The sequence below is a fragment of the Chiloscyllium plagiosum genome, unplaced genomic scaffold (assembly GCF_037043375.1).
Source record: "Chiloscyllium plagiosum isolate Xiang-an unplaced genomic scaffold, Cpla_swu_hap1 HiC_scaffold_27, whole genome shotgun sequence".
Taxonomy (NCBI): domain Eukaryota; kingdom Metazoa; phylum Chordata; class Chondrichthyes; order Orectolobiformes; family Hemiscylliidae; genus Chiloscyllium; species Chiloscyllium plagiosum.
Window position 1 is genome coordinate 60255633 of NW_028270165.1, and position 21969 is coordinate 60277601.

A 21969-nucleotide genomic window follows, 5' to 3' on the forward strand; every position below is an offset into this window, starting at 1 on the left:
CCACCGGTGGGTCCACACCGGGGAGAGGCCCTTCAGCTGCCCCGAGTGCAGGAAGGCCTTCAGCAATTCCTCCAAACTACTGACCCACCAGCGGGTCCACATGGGGGAGAGGCTGTTCAGCTGCCCCCAGTGCAGGAAGGCCTTTACCCAGGCCTCCACCTTGCTGAGGCACCGGCGGATCCACTTGGGGGAGAGGCCATTCCCCTGCACAGAGTGCGGAAGGCCCTTAGCAATTCCTCCAACCTACTGACGCACCGGCGGGTCCACACGGGGGAGAGGCCGTTCAGCTGCCCTCAGTGCAGGAAGGCCTTTACCCAGGCCTCTGCCCTGCTGAGGCATCGGAGGATCCACATGGGGGAGAGGTCCTTCAGCTGCCCCGAGTGCTGGAAGACCTTTACCCAGGCCTCCACCCTGCTGACCCACCGGCAGATCCACACGGGGGAGAGGCCTTTCAGCTGCTCAGAGTTTGGGGAGGGGTTCAGTCAGGTGAGCCACCTGCATAGGCACTAGCGGCTCCACTAGGGGGAGAGGCCCTTCAGGGGCCCCGAGTGCAGGACGGGGTTCACCTGCTCGATTTAAGCTGCTGACCCACCAGTGTCTCCACACCAGGGAGAGGCCGTTCACCTGCTCCTCCCAACTGTGGACGCACTGAAGCGGTGACGGCCGAATGCCATTATCGACTGGACTGTCAACCCAGTTTCGGGGCTGCTGGGTTCGAATCCAGCCGCGGCAGATGGCGGAATTGGAATTTGGTCAGAAACTGGAGTTCAGAATCTAATGATGAAACCATTTTTTGTTGGGGGGGTGGGTGGAGAAAACCCCCATCTGATTCACTCGCATCCTTTTTAGGGGAGGAAACTGCCATTGTGGGAAAGGATTCACTCAGTCGTTCCAGCTGCATTCTTTACCCAGGCTGGCCTACACGTGACTCCAGACCCACAGCAGTGTGGTTGACTCGACACTGCCCATCCAACTTACTTGGATACAGGTTGAAATTACTGAGTGAGGCAATACTTCCCACAGGTTAAGGCTGTACCAAGGATCCAACTACAAAGGGACAACTCGGTGGTGACCAATACTAAGGAAAGTGTGGTTGTGGGGGGATGTGCGTGCACTTTGGTCTTGAGCTGGTTGAAAAGTAGCTACTTTTTCTCTGCTTTTTTGCTGGGGGTGGGGGGGGGGTCTGAAGCTGTAACAAAGCTGGATCGCAATTAAGGTTACCTGAACTTACTGCCAGGCTCAGACTCTCATTGAAAGTTTTGAGCTCCAAGAGGGTTTTGTTTTAAAGCTGCTCATTTCTTTCAGCCTCCTGCACTGAGTTTCCAATGTTGTGTTTCAGATGGAGCAGTGAATGAGTAGCTAGTATCGTTAGAAATTATAAATTTTTCAGGAGTGCAGGTACTGCGTCATTTCATCAGCATTGTAAAGTTTCCTGGCAGCTGGGACTGTGTTCACTAGATGTGGAGGTGCCAGTTTTGGACTAGGGTGGATAAAATTTAAAAACTCTCACAACACCAGGTTTATTTGAAAGCACCAGCTTTTGGAGTGCTGCTCCTTCATTGGGTAGCTGTGAAGCAGGATCAAAGACATTACATTTTATAGCAAAAGATCACCGTGTCATGCAACTGATAGGATATATTGAACAAACCGAGATTGCTGTGATTGTGTGCATGTGAGTTTGTGCGTGAGTGTGCATGTAAGAGTGTGTGCATGCTTGGTAAAGTGAAAGTGTGTTGGAGTATAAGTCTGTGAGAGTGTGGGTGTATGTGTGTATGAGACAGGTATGAACGCAAGGCTTTATGTTTTACTAAAACAAGAAAGGGCAGGATGTGTACAGTTAATTGTCGGACCCTGGGTCATGTTGTAAAAGAGAGAGACATAGAGTCATAGAGATATACAGCATGGAAACAGACCCTTCGGTCCAACCTATCCACGCCGACCAGATATCCCAACCTAATCTAGTCCCACCTGCCAGCACCCGGCCCGTATCTCTCCAAACCCGAGACATGGGGAGGTGGGGTTTAGGTACGTAGTTCTTTGAAAGTTGTATCACTGGTAGACAGGGTGGTTTAGAGTACTGGGTACAGTTCGAGTGGCCCTGTAATATGAAGAAGACTATTAGAGAGGGTTCGGTAAAGATTTACTAGGACATTGCCAGGACTGGAAGGTTTGAGTTATAAGGAGAGGCCGGGACATCTTTCACTGAGCACAAGGAGGTTGAGGGGTGACCTCATCGAGATTTATAAAATCATAAGGAGTGAAGTTCGGGAAATAGCAAAGGGCTCTTCCTTCGTGTAGGGGAGCTCAAAACTAGGGGGCATATTCTTTCAAGGTGAGAGGAGAGAGATTTAAAAGGAACCGGAGGGGCACTGTTTTGACAGAGGGTGGTTTGTGTGTGGAATGAATTTGCTGAGGAAGTGGTAGATGCAGGTACAGTTACAACATTTAAACGACATTCGGATGGGTACATGAATAGAAACGTTTAGAGGAATATGGGACAAATGCAGGCAAGTGGGACTGGTTTAGTTTGGGAATCCTGGTCGGCATGGACAAGTTGGACCGAAGGGTCTGCTTCTGTGCTGTATACCTCTATGATCTTATTGAAACCAATAGAATTCTGAAAAGGGCTTGATAAGATAGATGCCGATAAAATGCTCCTTTTTGGGGAGAGTCAATAGAATCCCAACAATGTGGAAGCAGGCCATTCGGCCTATCTATTCCACACTGGCCCTCTGAAGAGTGTGCCACCCATATCCATCCCCTCATTCTGTATTTCCCCTTCCCCCACCTCACCCCAGCTCCAAACTTCCAGCTCAGCACTGTCCCCATGACATGTCTTACTTGCCTATCTTCCTTTCCACCCATCCACTCCCCCCTTCTCTCTGACCTATCACCTTCATCCCCACCCCCATTTACCCATCGTACTCTTTGCTACCTTCCCCCCCCCCCCACCCTCCTCCCTGTCCTATCCCCTCCATCCCCACCCCCATTCACCTATTGGACTCTATGCTACTTTCCCACCACCCCCATCCCCACCCTCACCCTCCTCTCAATTGTCTCTCCACCCTGCAGGCACTCTGCCTCTATTCCTGATGAAGGGCTTTTGCCTGAAACGTCCATTTTCCTGCTCCTCGGATGCTGCCTGCACTGCTGTGCTTTTCCAGCACCACTCTAATCAAGAATCTGGTTTCCAGCATCTGCAGTCCTTGTTTTTACCCTGTATTTCCCATGGCTCATGCACCCAACCTGCACATCCCAGGGCACTATGGGTAATTTAACATGACCAATCCACCACAGCCTGCCCATCCCGGGGCACTATGGGTAATTTAGCATGGCCAATCCAACATAACCTACACCTTAATCTATAAATTAGATTAGTCGGCAAGGGTGAAAAGTACAAGGATTTAAAAAAATCAGTGACGATAAAAAGTACAAGTACAAGGTTAGTGACAGGTGTCTGCCCCGGGCCGCACGGCGCCATTTTCCTAACAGCCGCCCCCCCCCCCCCCCCCCGCCGCTTCCTCGCTCGAGCGACTTCTCCTCCCAACCGCCTTCGCCCCCGCGTGACGTCTGCACGGGGGGGTGGGCGGGGCCGGGGGAGCCTCACCGTCACCAAGCAACAGCGTCACCAATGGACCAACAATCGAAACTGGATACTAATGTCACAAAAACTGAAACGATACATGGTGTGTCTGAATGTGTGCCGCATTGTAACAAAAGTGAATGAATTAACTGAAATTTAAAATGAACCTAAGGGGCAACTCCTATATTCAGAGGATGATGCGTGTAAGGAACGAGCTGCCAGAGGAAGTGGTGGTGGCTGGTACAATTACAGCATTTAAAAGGTACCCAGCTGGTGTAATGGAAAATTAACATTTATTGTGAAATCTAGAAAAGCACAGGGAAACAAAGAAGTAAGGGCCTGACTTTGGAGACAGGCAGAAAAAAAATGTAAAGTTAAACCGACCTAATACCAGACTTACAAGGCCAGTAAACTACCATATCAACAGTCAAGGAATGAGAAAAACAACTCCATACATGAAAAGGACTTCAAATGTTCCAGGCTCCTGGTCTTGAGCTGTTAATAAGGAGAAGTGAATCCAGCCAGGACTGACACAGTTAAGGCGAGTGTTGTAGAGCAAAGAGACCTTGGACTGCAGGTTCATAGTTCCTTGAAATTGGAGTCGCAGGTAGGCAGGATAGTGAAGAAGGCGTTTGGTATGCTGGCCTTTATTGGTCAGAGCAGAGAGCACAGGAGTTGGGAGGTTAAGTTGTGGATGTACAGGGCATTGGTCAGACCACTTTTGAAATACTGTGTTCAGTTCTGGTCTCCCTGCTGTAGGAAACATGTGTGATACTTCGAAAGATTGACAAGGCTGTTGCCAGATTTTGAGGATTTGAGCTACATGGAGAGGCTGAATAGGCTGACAATATTTACCCTGGAGCATCAGAGGCTGCATGGTGATCTTATAGACGTTTGTGAAGGGCATGGATAGGGTGAGTACTTAAAGTCTTTTCCCCAGGGTAGGGGAGTCTGTGGCACAGCAAGGAACCGTAATGACCTCCTTAGGAGACAGACATATGCTGCAACTGACAGGGTACCCTTCGTTGTTCTGTACTTCCCAGGGGCTGAAAAATTACGCCATGTTCTTCGTGACCTGCAACACATTATCAATGAGGATGAGCACCTCACCAAGACCTTCCCCACACCTCCACTACTTGCCTTTAAACAACCGCTAAACCTCAAACAGATCATTGTTCGTAGCAAACTGCCCGGCTCTCAGGACAACTCCATGCAACCCTGTCACGGTGGACACTGCAAGACGTGTCAGATTGTGGACATAGATACCACTATTACGCGTTGGAACACCTCCCACCTTGTACATGGCAGGTACTCATGTGACTCAGCCAACGTTGTCTATCTTATACGTTGCAGGCAAGGATGCCCGGAGGCATGGTACATTGGGGAAACCGAGCAAAGGCTACGACAACGGATGAATGGGCACCGCACAACGATCAACAGACAGGAGGGTTCCCTCCCAGTTGGGGAACACTTCAGTGGTCCAGGACATTCAGCCTCGGACCTTCGGGTGACCATCCTCCAAGGTGGACTTCGGGACAGGCAGCAGAGGGAAGTGGCCGAGCAGAGGCTGATAGCTAAGTTCGGTACCCATAGGGAGGGCCTCAACCGGGACCTTGGGTTCATGTCACATTACAGGTGATCACCATTGCACTACACACACACACATATATTCCTACACAAACACACACGGGCACAGGTACACACAGACGCGCACACAGGCGCCCACACACACCCTTATAGACACACTCACACATGCACCCCCTCACAGACTTAAGACACTCTCCACTCACTACGCGCGCGCACACACACACATACATACACACACATTCTCACACTCACAACTCCCAACCCAGACAGACACACACACACAGACAGACAAAGACTCACATGCACACATATATTTTGTGTGGTGAATTTGTACTTGCAGAGTGACATTGCACTTTGCTCAAAAACTGCATACATTCATGTAGAACTCTGAGCTCAAAAACTGCATGAATTTATGTAAAACTCTGTTATATCACTTTTTACATTAGAATCAATCTAAACATCAGGTCACAGACAGAGAACACAGGGGGCTAACTCCTTCAAAATATTATCTAGCTATCACCACTGTTAACAGCTAACCCGAGAATGCAACTTAAAAAAAAAGGGTTTTGTGATTTACACATGAAAGAAGTGAAACTATCACTGTATTCTGACAGATGAAAGGCTTAACAGACAATCAATTTTTCAATGTATAATTTCAGTCACATCACACTGCAAATTTTTGCGATAAATTCTGTGTTACGATCGAGCCCTTCACTATCACCTGATGAAGGAGCGTCGCTCCGAAAGCTAGTGTGCTTCCAATTAAACCTGTTGGACTATAACCTGGCGTTGTATGATTTTTAACTTTGTACACCACAGTCCAACAACGGCATCTCTCAATCAAGGCAATCCGGAGTTTTTTTAAAACCCGAAAAGTAACGAAGTTTAAATGACGCGACCCGAAAATAAACGAAGCTACAACCAGAAAAATAACGAAGTTCAAATGAAACGAACCCGAAAATAAACGAAGTTTAGGCAATCGGAGTTTTTTTTTAAACCGAAAACTAACAAAGTTAACACAACCCGAACCGAAAATAAATGAATTTTGAGCGATCGAATTTTTTTCTATTAAAAAGATAACGCCAGAAAATAACCAATCTCTGGAGATTGATTTTGTTTTATTTCTGAAAGCAACGAAGCTCGGGAGAAAGAATTTTTTAAAAAAACCCAAAAATTAACAAAGCTTGGGAATTCAGATTTCAACCCTCCCCTCAGAGTTCAGCAATTTTCGAAGACCACTGTCCGTAAGTACCAAAGCACCCTCAACTTCAATTAATCTCTCCCCCCTTTTTAAACATTTAACAAGTCCCCCAGACTCAACCATTGCTAAGACCGATCCTTTCGGGCTGGACTGGTCACGTTAGACACCACGTGACTGACAGGAAAACCAAACGTTCTAAAAATAATCACGTCTGGCAGGCCGGATTCCTCAACACTCAATAGTGAAGGACATTTAACTCGTACACTGCTGTTCACAATGTGTCCGAGCCGAAACGTGTCACGGCACCAAAATGAAGATCTGCGTCTCCTCAAGAGGGGCCTCTTGGTTCGAGATCGGTCAAAGGAATCGACAAATGCGGTGTATTCGAAAAGCAAGGTTCAGTAGTTTATTGAATTAAGGTATCTTAACGCAATTCTATCCAGCAACACAGAGATTGAAGCTTCTGTGTTCCGTGATGAAGTTGCACAATTACATTTGAAAATTGCACATGATTTATATGTTTTTAAAGAAATAGTAGTCTTAATTACGAGAAAGACCAATCACATATAATAAGGTGACATGATTGACAGCAAGTTAATCCAATGATATTTTCTTTAAGAAGGATATCTAATTTACATAAATTGTCATGCCATGTATTAGTTCAAGGTTAGTTCAAATGGTCAAATAATGTGTCAGTATTCATCTTATGAAAATTCTATTGTCCTCTTATCTTTGAACTGCAAGTTAATTCTGCGAATCAGCAGTATGTTCAGCAGGATGGTTCACAGGCCATTTTGTAGTATTCTTTTAAATCGAGAAGCCATTTTGTTGGAATAAAAATGTACATATTTTGTTGCCTAAATTCCAACTTTAGATTCTCACATCCACCTCCCAATTCAATCGATCACGACCAGACTAGGCAACAGTTTCTTCCCCCCCCCAAGCCATCAGGCTCCTTACCACTCCATGATTGGACTCTTTTCCATCTGACTATTTTTGCACATTTTCGAATTTCTGCTAGAAAAATGTCTATTATTTATCATTCTTTTATTATGCTGTAACTTGCGTGTTTTGCACTCTGGTCCCTCGAAGTAGAGGAGATGACAGAAACATTGGAAGCTGGTGAGAGAGCGTTCACAAAATTAATCCCGGGAATTGACGTGTTTGCTAATGATGCAATGTTGAGTAGCTTAGCTGAGCATTCGTTCGAGTTTGGAAGAATGAGAGGAGATCTGAATGAATAAATATCAGAATTTTAGTGGGCCTGAAAGATTAGTTGCCAAAAAGGTAGTGTTCATTTGTGGGAGAGTCTCAGACCAGAAGGAATAGCTTCTAATCTTAAATGTTTGCATATTTATGATGGAGATGAGGTGGATATCTTCTCTCAGAGGGTAATGAATGACAGGGCTATTGAAGTTCAATCACTAAGTACAGTCAAGGTAGATGTTGGGCAGAATTTTAATCAATAGGAGAATCAATAATAAGGCATGAATGTGGATTTTTGGATTATAATATTAATCATTATGGTAATAAATGGTGGAGCAGATTCGATGGGGTGAATTATTTTGGCCGAAGGGCTTATAAACATCCTGTGGGACCTTGACAGGGGAGATATGGATAAAATGCTTCAACTTATGTATGATATTCAGACCTAGGGTTCCACAGGATCTGTCAGTCAACATTTTTCAGCATTTTTAGGAGAACGGGAATACGGGTGATAATAGCCACAGTAGAGTAAGAATGGAGGGAGACTGTAGCATTACGATTCACATTTTTGAGGGAAGGAGAAAAGAAAGAATGTTCCACAGAAACCAGAATTGTCTGTATTGAATTTCTATACTGTGTAGGCAGCAATGTCTTCTGTAATCTCCTTTTACAGGATACGTGAAAGGGAGGATTTACAGCCAGAAATCTCAAAACAAGATCTGATAGAGACAATCAATTCATTGGCACAGGAATATCATCAGCCTTTGAATCTAGTAGAATTTTTTTATTTCTCTCCTGTCCTGTCTGCTTCACAAGGTTTCAAACATCAGTGAGACTGAGGTATGCATACCTGAGTGAGAGTGTTCCAATGAACTGACTGTGGGAAGAGCCTTAAGAGGGTACACAGCCTGAAATAGCAACACCCCATTTGCAGCAGCAATAGATGGAACACGTTCCATACATGAGTGGTCTTTCAACCAATTGTCAAAGCTGGACAGAGACAAGGATTCCCACATCATGGAGAAATCGGGAGAGCCAATATCTTCGCCCTTTCCATTCCTCATCCTGGGAGGGAGAGAGAGAGGGAGGAAACACTATTCACTTGTAGCAACTGAAGTGAATCCAGAGAGGGAGCAGACTCTGCAAAGGTCTCAGATGCTCTCTGTCCTTCTTAACGGTATATTAATTTTTTTCCCCTCAGTTTGATAGGTTTATTTAAATACAATTTGCATTGTGGAAAGAGATCGCTTCAGAATTAAAAGGGTAGTTACTCATGGGATGGAGCAGAATCTAAGGGATTGGCACGTTGATATAAAATGTAGACATATGTTGCTTCATATGGTGTATATCTGCTTTATTTGCTGTTATAAAAGCCTTGTGGCTATTATTTTTCACATTCTAATCTAGCACTGAAGTGATGTTCTGTATTTCTTGTCATCTTTTTTATTGAATAGGACAGCAGAAAGTCATTCAGCAACTTTACTGGTTTGTTTTTCTCAAGAAGCCTTGACATTTCATTTTCATTGTCCTTGATTCAGCTCCATTTCCAGTGCCTTTGTCGGCAGCTTGTTCCAGGTTATTGTCACCGAAATGAAGATTTCCTCCATACACACTTAAGGCTATCTGGCTGCATGAGGGTTTTCAGGTTTCTGTGTCCTGGATAATATGTGATCAGGCATCTGGCAAACTACAGGAATTGTCACCTATGTTATGTTCATTTAACAGTATTGACTGTGATCACGTATTTTGTGAATTTATTTTTGCAGGAAGACATGGAGAAAGAAATCTGAAAGCAAATGATACATCAACTTCTGACAGAGCCACTTGATTCATTGGGACTTGAATATCAGCAACCATTCCAATTGAGAAGAAATGTTTGCTTTTGTCTGCTTGAGAGATTTTGGACACTTTGGCAGGAAGAATACGGAGACACCCAAGTGAGGGAGATTCAGTGCACTGACTGTGAAAAGTGCTTGAAACCAGTTACTCAGTTTGGGGAATCAAAGTCTCACCCCTCACGGTGGAGAGAGACTGTGTACCCATTCTGTTGGTAATTTCAAACCCAGAGCGACACAAGGAAAGCTCTCCCCATGGGGAAACTGTGGAAATGAGGGGACTGTGGGAAAGGGTTCCCTTCCCCGTCAGTGCTGGAGACTCATAGAAGCATTCACACAGGGGAGAGGCCATTCACTTGCTCCAAGTACAGGAATACATTCGTCAATTCTCCTGGCCTGCTGAAATATCCTTGGGTCCGCACTGGGGAGAGGCCGTTCACCTACTGTCACTGCAGGAAGAGGTTCATGAGTTCATCCACCCTGCAGACATACCAGTGGGTCCACACTGGGAGAGGCTGTTCTCCTGCCCTGAGTGCAGGAAGGGATTTAGTTGGGTGGACAACTTCCGGAGGCACTAGTGAGTTCATGTGCCATCACTGGGATCGAAGGAGCAATGGCCGAGTGGTATTATCAACTGGATTACTACCTCAACTTTGGGAACTCCCGGGTTTGAATCCCGCCATGGCAGATTGGAATTTGGTCAGAAATCTGGAGTTCAGAATCTAATGATGAAACCATTTTCAGGGGGAAAACATCCTCATCTGATTCACTCATGATTTTTTTAGGGAAGGAAACTGCTGTTGTGGGAAAGGATTCACTCAGTCGTCCCAGATGCATCCTTTACCCGGTCTGGCCTACACATGACTCCAGACTCTCAGCAATATGGTCGACTTTAAACCCCTGTCCCCACCCCTGCCCCGGGAAAATGACTGGGGAGAAACTTACTTGGATATAGTATATGGGTTGAAATTGCTGAGTGAGGCATTACTTCCTCCGGGTTAAGACTGTATCAAGGATTCAGTTACAAAGGGACACCTCAGTGCTTACCAATAATAAAGCAACTGGGGTGTCAGGGGAGGTCAGGGTGTGTGTGTGTGCTTTGAGCTTCAGCTGTTGAAGAAAAGGAAAGCTACTTTTTGTAATTTTTTTGCTGGAGAGATCATGAAGCTGTAACAAAGTTGGGTCGCAATAAAGGTTACCTAAATTCGGACTCAGACATTGAAAGATTTAAAATCCAACAGGTTTCTGTTTTAAAGCTGCTCACTCAGCTTCCAGCACTACGTTACCAAAGAAGTGTATCAGAAGGAGCAGTGAATCAGTAGCAAGTATCGTTAGAAACTGTTAAGATTTTCATCTCTGCAGGTACTGCATCGTTTCATCAGCATTGTAATGTTTACTGGCAGCAGCAGGAAGTGTTGTGGCTGTGTTCATGAGAAACAATGTTAAAAATCACATAACACCAGGATATAGTCCAACAGGTTTATTTGGGAGCACTAGCTTTCGGAGCACTGCTCCTTCATCAGGTAGCTGTGGAGCAGGATCATAAGACACAGAATTTATAGCTAATGATCAGTGTCATGCAACTGAAATGATATATTGAACAAACCAAGATTGCTGTTAAGTCTTTCATCTTTTAGAATGGGTTGCAGGTTTCAGTTCATTAATATGCAAATCCTAGAACTTCTTTTAAGTCATATCCTCGAGATAACTTAAGGGAGATAGGATAGTGAAGAAGGCGTTTGGTATGCTTTCCTTTATTGGTCAGAGTATTGAGTACAGGAATTGGGAGATCATGTTGCAGCTGGTCAGGACATTGGTTAGGCCACTGTTGGAATATTGCATGCAATTCTGGTCTCCTTCCTATCGGAAAGATTACAGATTACATTATAGTGTGGAAACAGGCTACACAAGTCCACACCAACCCGCCGAAGCACAACCCACCCATTTACCCCTTACCTAACACTACGGGCAATTTAGCATGGCCAATTCACCTGACCTGCACATCTTTGGACTGTGGGAGGAAACTGGAGCACCCGGAGGAAACCCACGCAGACACGGGGAGAACGTGCAAACTCCACACAGTCAGTCGCCTGAGGCGGGAATTGAACCCGGGTCTCTGGTGCTGTGAGGAGCAGTGCTTACCACTGTGCCACCGTGCCGCCCATAAGATGTTATGAAACTTGAAAGGGTTCAGAAAAGATTTACAAGGATGTTTCCAGGGTTGGAGGATTTGAGTTTTAGGGAGAGGCTGAACAGGCTGGGGCTGTTTTCCCTGGAGCGTCGGAGGCTGAGGGGTGACCTTATAGAGGTTTACAAAATTATGAGGGGCATGGATAGGATAAATAGACAAAGTATTTTCCCTGGGATCGGGGAGTCCAGAACTAGAGGACATTCCGTTTGGGTGAGAGGGGAAAGATATAAAGAAACCTAAGGGGCCACTTTTTCACGCAGAGGGTGGTACGTGTATGGAATGAGCTGCCAGAGGATGTCGTGGAGGCTGGTACAATTGTAACATTTAAGAGGCATTTGGATGGGTATATGAATAGGAAGGGTTTGGAGGGATATGGGCTGGGTGCTGGCAGGTGGGATTAGATTGGGTTGGGATGTCTGGTCGGCGTAGACGGATTGGACCAAAGGGTCTATTTCCATGCTGTACATCTCTAAGACTCTATGACTCTATTTTATAAAAAGAAGTGACAGCTCAGACAATGCATGGAAGGTGTGAGGTTCAAGTCTGTCAGTGTCCTAATCTTGAGTCAGACTGGTTCTATTTCCAAAGTAGGAATTTATAAAATTATTACATGCATTGACTGCCTGCAGATTGTGCACTTTTTGAGCAAAATACAATGTATTTGCAAATATAATTCCGCAAATTCACCCTATTGATTTACGTGCATGTGTGTGTGTGTATGAGTGTGTGTGTGTGTCTGTGTGTGAGAGAGAGAAAGAGAGAGAGAGAGACTGTATAGTGTAGTGGAGTCACATGTAGTATGACATCAACCCAAGGTCAATTTGAAGCCATCCTCATGTCTATTGATACCCAAGTTTGGAATCCAAATAGAACTTAGCCTCTGCTCGGCCACCAGAAATGATTAAGCAGTTACACAACATACATTGGAGAGTGTAAGGTGGGACTTGTCTTTTGATTTGCAGAAGGTGGGAGGCTCTGGATGCTGTGATCCAGGGCAAACACATGCTGGTGGACATTTGGCTCAGAGAATGGAGCTGAAAGCCAGGCTGCAGACCTTTTATGAAAAAGATAACCAGACATTTTATTCCAGGAGTTGGTCATTCCTCTCCGGACAGACCCTTCTGATTGACCCTGTCCACTGACTCAGGAGGTGTGAGCGTGGATGAGGCAGGTAAAGGGGATCTGAGAGAGGGCTGCAAGGGAGTGGAAGAGCGAACTGGCTGGGTGCTGGGAGTACGAACAACATTGGGGAGGTGGTGGTAAGGGACAGAATAGTGACAGGGATTTTCTCCGGTCTCCGCAATTGGTAGCAGGAGGCCAGATGACATCGGTGTCTATCTGGTGCCAGGATTCGGGAACCAATGTGTTCAGGGCTGAAGATGTGGGAAAGGGAGGTTACAGCAGGAGAGAGCCTCTGCTGAGGCTGCGTGAAAAGTTAAAAGCTAACTCTGGACGGCACAGTGGCTCAGTGGTTAGTACCGCTGCCTCACAGTGCCAGGGGTTCATGTTTGATTCCATCCTTGGGCAACTGTCTGTGTGGACTTTGGCACGTCCTCCTCCTTGTGTCTGGGTAGGTTACCTGCGAGTGCTCTGGTTTCCTCCCACAGTCCAAAGATCTGCAGTTTCGGGTGGATTGGCCATGCTGAAGTGTGCAGATTAGAGTGGGTTAGCCATGAGGAACTGCAGGGCTGTAGGGTCAGCAGATGGGTCTGGATGGGATGCTATTTGGAATGTCAGTGTGAATTCGATGGGCCGAATGACCTGTCAGAATTATGATTCTACTGCTTTTGCCACGTATATATTGAGAAATGATTGACACAGGTCTGCTGTGGGAGGAGTGGGTTCCAGTTCGTAAGATATCAACACCGGTCCTGGGGAAGGTGGGATTTGGGCAGTCTCTCCCCCCCCACCCTCTGCCCCCCTGTCCAATCTCTCCTCACCCACTGTCCCCGTCCATTCTCTCTCAACCCCCACCCTCTGCCCTGCATTCTCTTCCTACCCACCTATGCCCACCAGTCTCTTTCCCCCATCATCGGTCCCCACAATCTTCTCCATTCCCATCACCCTCTGTTCCCCCCAGTGTTCTCATCCTCCCACCCTCTGTCCCCCTGTCAATTATCTCTCTCACCCCCTGACACTCTGCCCCCTCTGTCCATTCTCTCTCCTTCTCTTCCACCCACTCCCTGTCCTTGCGGATGCCTCAAACCCTCTTCGATCGCTGTATCAAACCCTTCGAGGAAGAGAGAAAGAGAATGGATGTTGATGACTCTACCTGGTAGACACGGCTGCACGAGAAATTACTGATCTTTAAAATTGAGAATAGCTAAAATGATATATTCAGAAATATCATGAAAGCATGTTCAACTTTATAGAAAAGCTGCAGACATCTTTCTGAAACTTGCATTCAAATATGTCCAGTTAGTCCACAGTTGAGGACAGGGTGTAATTTGTGGATGGCCTATTCCTAGTCTTGTGAAATTGATTCTGACTATGCAGAAATAAAACCATAGAGTTGTACAAACCCGTCGGTCCATGCTGACCAGGTATCCTAAATTAATCTTGGCCCATATACCCATCCAAATGCCTTTTAAATTTTGTAATTGTACCAGCCTCCACCACTTCTTCTGGCAGCTAATTCAATACATGCACCACCCTTTGCGTGAAAAATTTGCCCCTCAGGTCCTTTTTATATCTTTCCCCTCTCACCCAAAATGAATGCCCTCTAGTTCTGGACTCTCCCACCCCAGCGAAAAGATCTTGTTTATTTAACCTATCAATGCCCCTCATGATTTTATAAATCTCTATAAGGTTTTATAAACCCTCAGCATCCAACGCTGTATGAAAAACAGCTCCAGCCTATTCAGCCTCTCCCTGCAACTGAACCCCTCCAACCTTTGCAACATATTTGTAAATCGTTTTTGAACCCTTCTAAGTTTCACAACATCATTGCTACTCATGATTAATAGGCTGTGAACAATCTATCTTGTTCAGGGCATAAGAGGGGGCATTTGTTGAGGGGAATTAACTTTCAAACTGTTTTTTTCTGACCCTGAGTCCCTTTAAATCTTTTCCCTCTCAACCGAAATCTATGCCTCGAGGGGACTCCCCTACTCTAGGGAAAAGACATTCAAAAGTTGAGGAGTCACACAAAATGCAAACACAATAAAATGTCGAGCTACAGGTTTAAAAAAATATGGCTTCAGCTTTTTTTAAACTCCTGTTGACATTTGACATTCGGGTACAAAATCTTGTCAGCATCGCCACAGACCACACTGCGCATACGCCTCGGTGTCAGTAAGTACTGCGCATGTTCAAAGGCGTTAATAAGAACTGCGCATGCCCCACGCTGTCCGCAATTACGGACCGCGACCTTCTTTTGATGGGCCAATGGGGAGCTCGGGATGACCGGAAGGAGCCTGGTTCCTTTGTCAATCAGAGCCTTGCTATTGTCTGAATACGGAAGTTTGCCCATGAGCTTCTGAAGCTGCTACTGCTGTTGTTCCTCTCTGAATGAAGATTGAGCTTCACCCGAGACTGCAACTTCTTTCCTCTGTCGAACATTTGTGAGTACGGCACTCTCTTTTCTTACCCCCGTTTCCATTTGATTTCATTCTGGGGTTCAATTTTTGTTTTGCAGCAATTGAAAGGAAAGGGAGTGAATCCCGGCGAGGGGAGAGAGTCTGGAAAAGTTGGGCCAAGATTGTGTCTTAGTTAGCAAACACGTGGCAAATGTAGTAGCACAATTTGAAGTTATCGCATTTGCTGTTTTTTAAAAAAAAAAGCAGAAAGGAGACGCATTCCTTAAATAGTGATATTTTGGGATGTGAAGAAAGTGAGGACTGCATATGCTGGAGATCAGAGTCGAAAAGTGTAGCGCTGGAAAAGCATAGCAGGTACAGGCAGCATCTGAGGAGCAGGAGATTCGACATTTCAGGCTCGAGCCCTTCATCAGGAATGATGTGTTGATGTACAAACAGGCCTCAGCGTCCTTCTATACCAGCAAGCAATGAGCAAGACAAGTGGTACATTAGCAAGAAGAATTCAGAGGTGGCGATGTCTTCCTGCAGTTGGGGGGGGGAGTTCATTGAATATATTCAAGGCTGAGGTCATTTGAATTTTCGACAACAAGGAAGTGGATGGTCATGGGGGGAGGCAAGAAAATGGGTTTAAGACCAGTATAGAACAGTTAGACAGTCAGACAGTGCAGAAACAGACTGTTCTATCCAACTAGTCCATGCTGACTATGTTCTCAAACTAAACTAGTTGCACCTGCCAGTGTTTGGCCCACATCTCTCCGAACCATTCCTATTCATGTGCTGATCCAAATGCTTTTTAACCCTTTTAACTGGACTACATCCACCACTTGAACTGAATTGAATTTATTTATTGTCACATGTACTGCGGCACAGTGAAAAGCGTTGTCTTGCGATCACACAGTTAAGTAGCATAGTAAATAATAGGTAAACAGCGGCAAAAACAAAAACAAAGGTTCAGGCAAATCCTGAGAGTTTGAGAGTCCATTCAGTGTTCTAACAATAGTAGGGTAGAAACTGTTACAAAACTGGCTGGTGCGTTTGTTCAGGCTTCTGTACCTTCTCCTCGATGGTAGAGGTTGTAGACAAACATTGCCAGAGTGGGATGGATCTTTCAGAATGCTGGCGGCTTCCCTTGACAGCAGGCCTGGTAGATGGATTCTATAGATGGGAGGTTGGCCTTTGTGATTTTCCGGGCTGAGTTCACCACTCTCTGTAACCGTCTCCAATCTTCAATGGTACAGTTGCCATACCAGGTCGTGATACATCCAAGACAGCTTGTTGTGGATGACCACTCCCAGGAGCTTGACACTCTCCTCTCATTCCACCTCTGTGCTGTTAATGTGTATGGGGGCATGAGTAACATCCTGCCAAAAGTCAATAACTAGTTTCTTGATTTTGCTAGCATTGAGATCTAGTTTGTTTTCAGTGCATCATTTTTCCAGGTCTTCCATCTCCCGTCTGCAGTCTGTTTTGTTGCCATCTGAGATTTGACTGACTATAGTGGTGCCAGTGAACTTGTAAATGGCATTAGTCTTGTATTTGGTGACGCAGTCATGGGTATACAGTGAGTACAGTAGGGGGCTGAGTATGCACCCCTGGAGGGCTCCAGTGTTAGTGAGGATCAAATATTGTCCCCAGTCTTCACTGATTGTGGCCTGTGGGTCAGGAAACTGAGGATCTAGTTGCAGAGAGTGGGGCTTAGTCCGAGATCACTAAGTTTAGTAATCAGTCTCGAGGGGATAACAGTGTTGAAGGCTGAACTGTAGTCAAGTAGGATTCTTACGTACCTGTTCTTGGTGTCAAGATGTTCTAGGGAGGAGGGAAGGGCAAATAATATGGCATCTGACGTGGATCCCAATTTCCCGATAGGCAAATTGGAGTGGGGCAAGAGTAGTGGGAAGGCTGGAGTTGATTAATGCCATGACCAACTTTTCAAAGCAATTCATGACCACCGAAGTTAAGGCAACTGGGCGGTAGTCATTGAGACGTGCTGCATGAGTCTTCTGAGGCACAGGGATGATGTTGGCCCTCTTGAAACAGGCAGGGACAATGGCCTGCTGCAGGGAGAGGTTGAAGGTGTGCGAGAAGACCTCTGTCAGTTGATCTGCCCATGCTCTGAGTGCACGGCCTGGTCCTACGTCTGATCCCATCGCTTTCCTTGGATTCACACGAAGGAAAACTGATCTGACCTCTGGGCTTTCTCTGGACATTCATTCCACACACAAACTACTCTCTTAAAAAAAGGGTGCTTCTGATGTCTTTTTAAAATCTTTCTCCTCTCGCCTTAAAAATGTGCTCCCTAATCTTGATGCTCACATCTGAGCGAAAGGACATCTCTATCCTTCGTGATTTTATAATCCTCTGTGAGGTCACCTCTATGCTCCAGTGAAAAAAAATCCCAGTGTATCCACCTAGATGTAGGTAGATTAATGTCCAGTCATGATCTGTTGAACGCTGGTGCAGGCTTGAAAGACCAAATGGCCTACTCCTGCTCCCAAGTTTCTCTCACTGTGTCCAGAACAGCAAGAGACCATAAGACACAGGAGCAGAAATTAGGCCAATCAGCCCACTGGGTCTGCTCCACCATTCAATCAGGGCTGATAAATTTCTCAACCCCATTCTCCAGCTTTCTCCCCTTGATACTCAAGAACCTATCATCTGTTTCAGTCTTAAATATACTCAGTGACTTGGCTACCGCAGCTTTCTGTGGCAGTAAATTTCATAGATTCGCCACTGTCTGGCTGAAGAAGTTTCTCCTTATCTCCGTTCGAAAAGATCTTCCGTTTACTCGAAGACTGTGCCCTCGAGTCCCCATCTCTCCTACCACTGGAAACATCTCCCCCAACATGCACTCTGTCCAAGCCATTCAGCATTCTTATGTTTCAATTAAATCCCCCCTGAGTGTAGGCCTGTTAATCAGCATGAACCAGACTTTCCAGGATGAGGCAGAGCAGGGATTAGGTTCAGTAAAATGAGAATGAAAGGAGAGTGTGTGGGATGGAGATTTTCAGCTTTTAGGGAATAAGGGAGGAAAGAGAGTTTGCTATAAATTATAATCGATCGGATGGAATAATGGACCGAGGATTGGCAGATGGAGTTTAATTTAGACGAACGTGAGGTGTTGCATTTTAGGAAAGCAATCCAGGACTTAACCAGTTAATGGTGAATGTTCCTATTGAGGGTGAGAATAGGTGGACAGGGCAGATGAATGCGTGGCTGAGGAACTGGTGCATGGGAGAAAGGATCCAAAAATGTGAATATTGGAATCTCTTCTGGGGTAGAAAAGACCTGGACAAGAAGGATGGATTGCACCCGAATTGGAAGGGGACTAATATTTTGCGGCGAGATTTGCGAGAACTGCTCAGGAGGATTTAAACTAGTAAGGTAGGGTGGGTGGGGGGCAGGGATTGCTGGGACCCAGAGAAATAGTGAGGAAAGAGATCAGTCTGTGACTGGTCCAGTTGGGAAAGGGACTGAGTTAAACAATCAGAGCAGGAAGTAACAAAGCAGAGAACAAGGTAGGACTGGTAAATTAAACTGCATTTATTTCAATTGCAAGAGGCCAAACAGGGAAGGCAGATGATGGTTAGGAACTTGGGACTGAGATATCATGGCAGTTACAGAAACATGGCTCAAGGATGGACAGCACTGGCAGCTTAATGTTCTAGAACACACATGGTATTGGAAGGATAGAAAGGGGGACAGGAGAGGAGGGAGAGTGGCTTTTTTGATAAGGGATATATTACTGTGCTTAGGGAGGATATTCCTGGGAATACATGCAGGAAGCTTATTTGGGTGGAACTGAGAAATAAGAAAAGGGATGATCACCTTATTGGGATTTTATTACTGACTCCCTAATAGTCAGAGGGAAATTGAGAAAAAAATTGTAAGGAGATTTCAGTTATCTGTAATAATAATAGAGTGGTTATGGTCAGGAATTTTAACTTTCCAAACATAGACTGGGACTGCTATAGTGTTTAAAGGCAGTACAAAGGCAGTTGGAGTACACTTAAGAGTAAACTCAGGAGGGCAAAAAGGGAAAATGAGATAGCTTCGACAAGTAGAGTTAAGGAGGAATTTAAATGTGTACAAGAAAATTTTCTGATTCAGTAAGTGGATGTTCTGACTAGTGAAGGTGCAAACCGTGACCTACTCTTGGGAAATAAGGCAGAGCAGGTGACTGAGCTGTCAGTGGAGGAGCACTTTGGGGCCAGTGACCATAATTCTATGAGCTATAAAAGAGTGATGATAAACTATAGACCAGATCTAAATTGGAGGATGGCTAACTTGGTATTAGGCAAGATCTTTCAAAAGCTAACTGGGAGCAGATGTTCGCAGGAAAAGGGATGGCTAGAAAATGGGAAGCCTTCAAAAATAAGAAACAGAGTCCAGAGACAGTAGATTCCTGTTAGGGTGAAAGGGGAAAAACTAGGTAAAAACAAGGACTGCAGATGCTGGAAACCAGATTCTAGATTAGATGAAGGGCTTTTGCCCAAAACATCGATTTTCCTGCTCCTTGGATGCTGCCTGAACTGCTGTGTTTTTCCAGCACCACTCTCATCTGGAACCCAGGGTGAAAGGGGAGGCTGGTAGGTGTAGTGAATGCTGAATGACGAGAGGAATTGAGCTTTTGGTTCAGAAAAAGAAGGAAGCATATGACAAGTATAGACAGGAGAGATCGAGTGAATCCTGACAGTACAAAGCAGTTGGAGTACACTTAAGAGTAAACTCAGGAGGGCAAAAAGGGAACATGAGATAGCTTCGACAAGTAGAGTTAAGGAGAATCCAAAGGGTTTTTATAAATACATTAAGGAGAAAAGGGTAACTGGGGAGAGAACAGGGCCCCTCAAAGATCAGCAAGACAGCCGATGTGTGGAGCTGCAGGAGTTGGGGGTGATAATAAACAAGTATTTTGCATCAGTGTTTACTGTAGGGAAGGACATGGAAGAAATAGAATGTGTGGAAACAGATGATGATATCTTGAAAAATGTAAAAATGTCCATACTACAAAGGAGGTGGTGCTGGATGTCTTGAAATGCATGCAAGTGGATAAATCCCCAGAACCTGAACAGTTGTACCCTAGAACTCTGTGGGAAGCTGGAGAAGTGATTGCTGGGTCCCTTGCTGAGGTATTTGTACCATCGGTAGTCACAAGTGAGGTGATGAAAGACTGGAGGTTGTCTAACGTGGTACCAATATTTAAGAAAGATTGCAAGGAAAAGCCAGGGAACTATCAACCAGTGAGCCTGACATTGCCGGAGGGCAAGTGGTTGGAGGTAATCCTGAGAGACAGGATTTACATGTATTTGGAAAGGCAAGGACTGATTAGGGATAGTCAGCATGGCTTTATGCGTGAGAAATCATGCCTCACGAACTTGATTGAATTTTTTGAAGAAGCAGCAAGGGATTGACGAGGGCAGAGCAGTCGACATGATCTCCATGGACTTCAGAAAGGCATTCAACGGGGGGATCCAAGATGGCGGCGACCCAGTAAGACTGAGTCTATAGTGCTCCTCCCAAGACTTGGGCACAGTGGGTCACCTACCCCCTACCAAGCTCACCAAATCATTTATAAATCATTTTTAACAGTTTAGTAACTCAATTAGTTGTGCAATATTATATTTAAGCAACTTTATCCTAAGTTAAAATGACTAAAGGGAAGGGAGCCCGCAGCTCTCAGCAAGCAGGAACCCCTCCCCCACACTCTCCAGCTGCAGCAGAGGCGTCCACAGCCGCCCCGGGGGACTTACCAACAGTAGCAAGCCTTGCAGAAATGCTTTCCAAGCTTGACTCGAAGATCGATGCCTTTATCGTCGAATCCAGAAATCGTTGGGAGTCGTTGTCGGCCGCGCTGAAGAAGCACGACCGTGAAATTGAAGAAATTCAACGCCGAGTCGGAGGGGCGGAGCTAAAGGCCGCGACCTCGGAGACAACCGCTCAATCGGCCGTGGATCAGGTCCGGACTCTCGAGCAGCGAGTCCGGACCTTGGAAAATCATATTGACGACCTCGATAATCGAGGTCGCCGAAAAAATATTCGTTTGCTGGGCCTTCCCGAACGGGAAGAGGAAGGCCAGCTTACAGCATTCCTGGAGCAGTGGCTGCCACAACTTTTAAATCTGCAAGCTGGATCAGGCCAGGTAAGGGTGGAATGGGCCTACCGGGTAGCAATACGCGGGCCCGGCTCGAACCAGCGCCCACGCCCGGTCCTGTTCCGGCTGCAGAGCTACAAGGAGAGGCAGATACTCCTAGAAGCCTCTAGAAATCTCGGAAAAGACCCCCAAGCTATGATCTACAAAGGATCCAAGATCATGCTATTTCAGGACTTTTCCCCGGCTCTGGTTCGAAAGAGGAAGGCATTCGACGAGGCGAAGAAGCGTTTCAGGGACTTAAATGTACAGTACTCCTTACGCTACCCAGCGATGTTACGCTTTAACCATGAAGGATCTGTATATAACTTTGGATCACCAGAAAAGGCTAAGGAATTCTTGGACTCTCTTAGATAAACTGTAGGACATAATGGATGTTGGTCTGCCTTCCCCCCCCCCCGTTTTGGTTTATATCCCCTCCCCCCCCCGCCTTGGAGTTGTTTTCTGTTATTATTTTATGTATATATGAGAGGTGTATGTATATGTGTGTGTGTGTGTGTGTGTGTATATATATGTATATGTAAGCTGGGGGATTTGGTTAATGTTGGTGGGGGGAGGTGGTTACCTTATTCGATTTTACCTCTGTCTTTAGGAGCGGGGTTGTTTTTCCCTTCGTTATTTTGTATTATCATATTTAATTATTATTTGTTGAACTGGTAATTTTATAGTTATATGTTTATAT

The 21969-nt window shown here is 45.6% G+C and overlaps 2 protein-coding genes across 2 annotated transcripts in view; one reads left to right on the top strand and one right to left on the bottom strand.

Annotated features, from left to right (window-relative positions):
* Nucleotides 1-7615, top strand: part of LOC122543538 (uncharacterized) — a 144810-nt gene extending 137195 nt beyond the window's left edge. The window contains exon 5 of the mRNA XM_087975318.1: nt 7464-7615. Within this exon, the coding sequence (XP_087831444.1) occupies nt 7464-7615 (152 nt within the window). The remainder of the gene's footprint in view (nt 1-7463) is intronic.
* The window catches only part of LOC148144324 (uncharacterized), a 222541-nt gene that overhangs the window by 185251 nt on the left and 15321 nt on the right, over nt 1-21969 (bottom strand). The gene's annotated exons all lie outside the window — the stretch shown is intronic.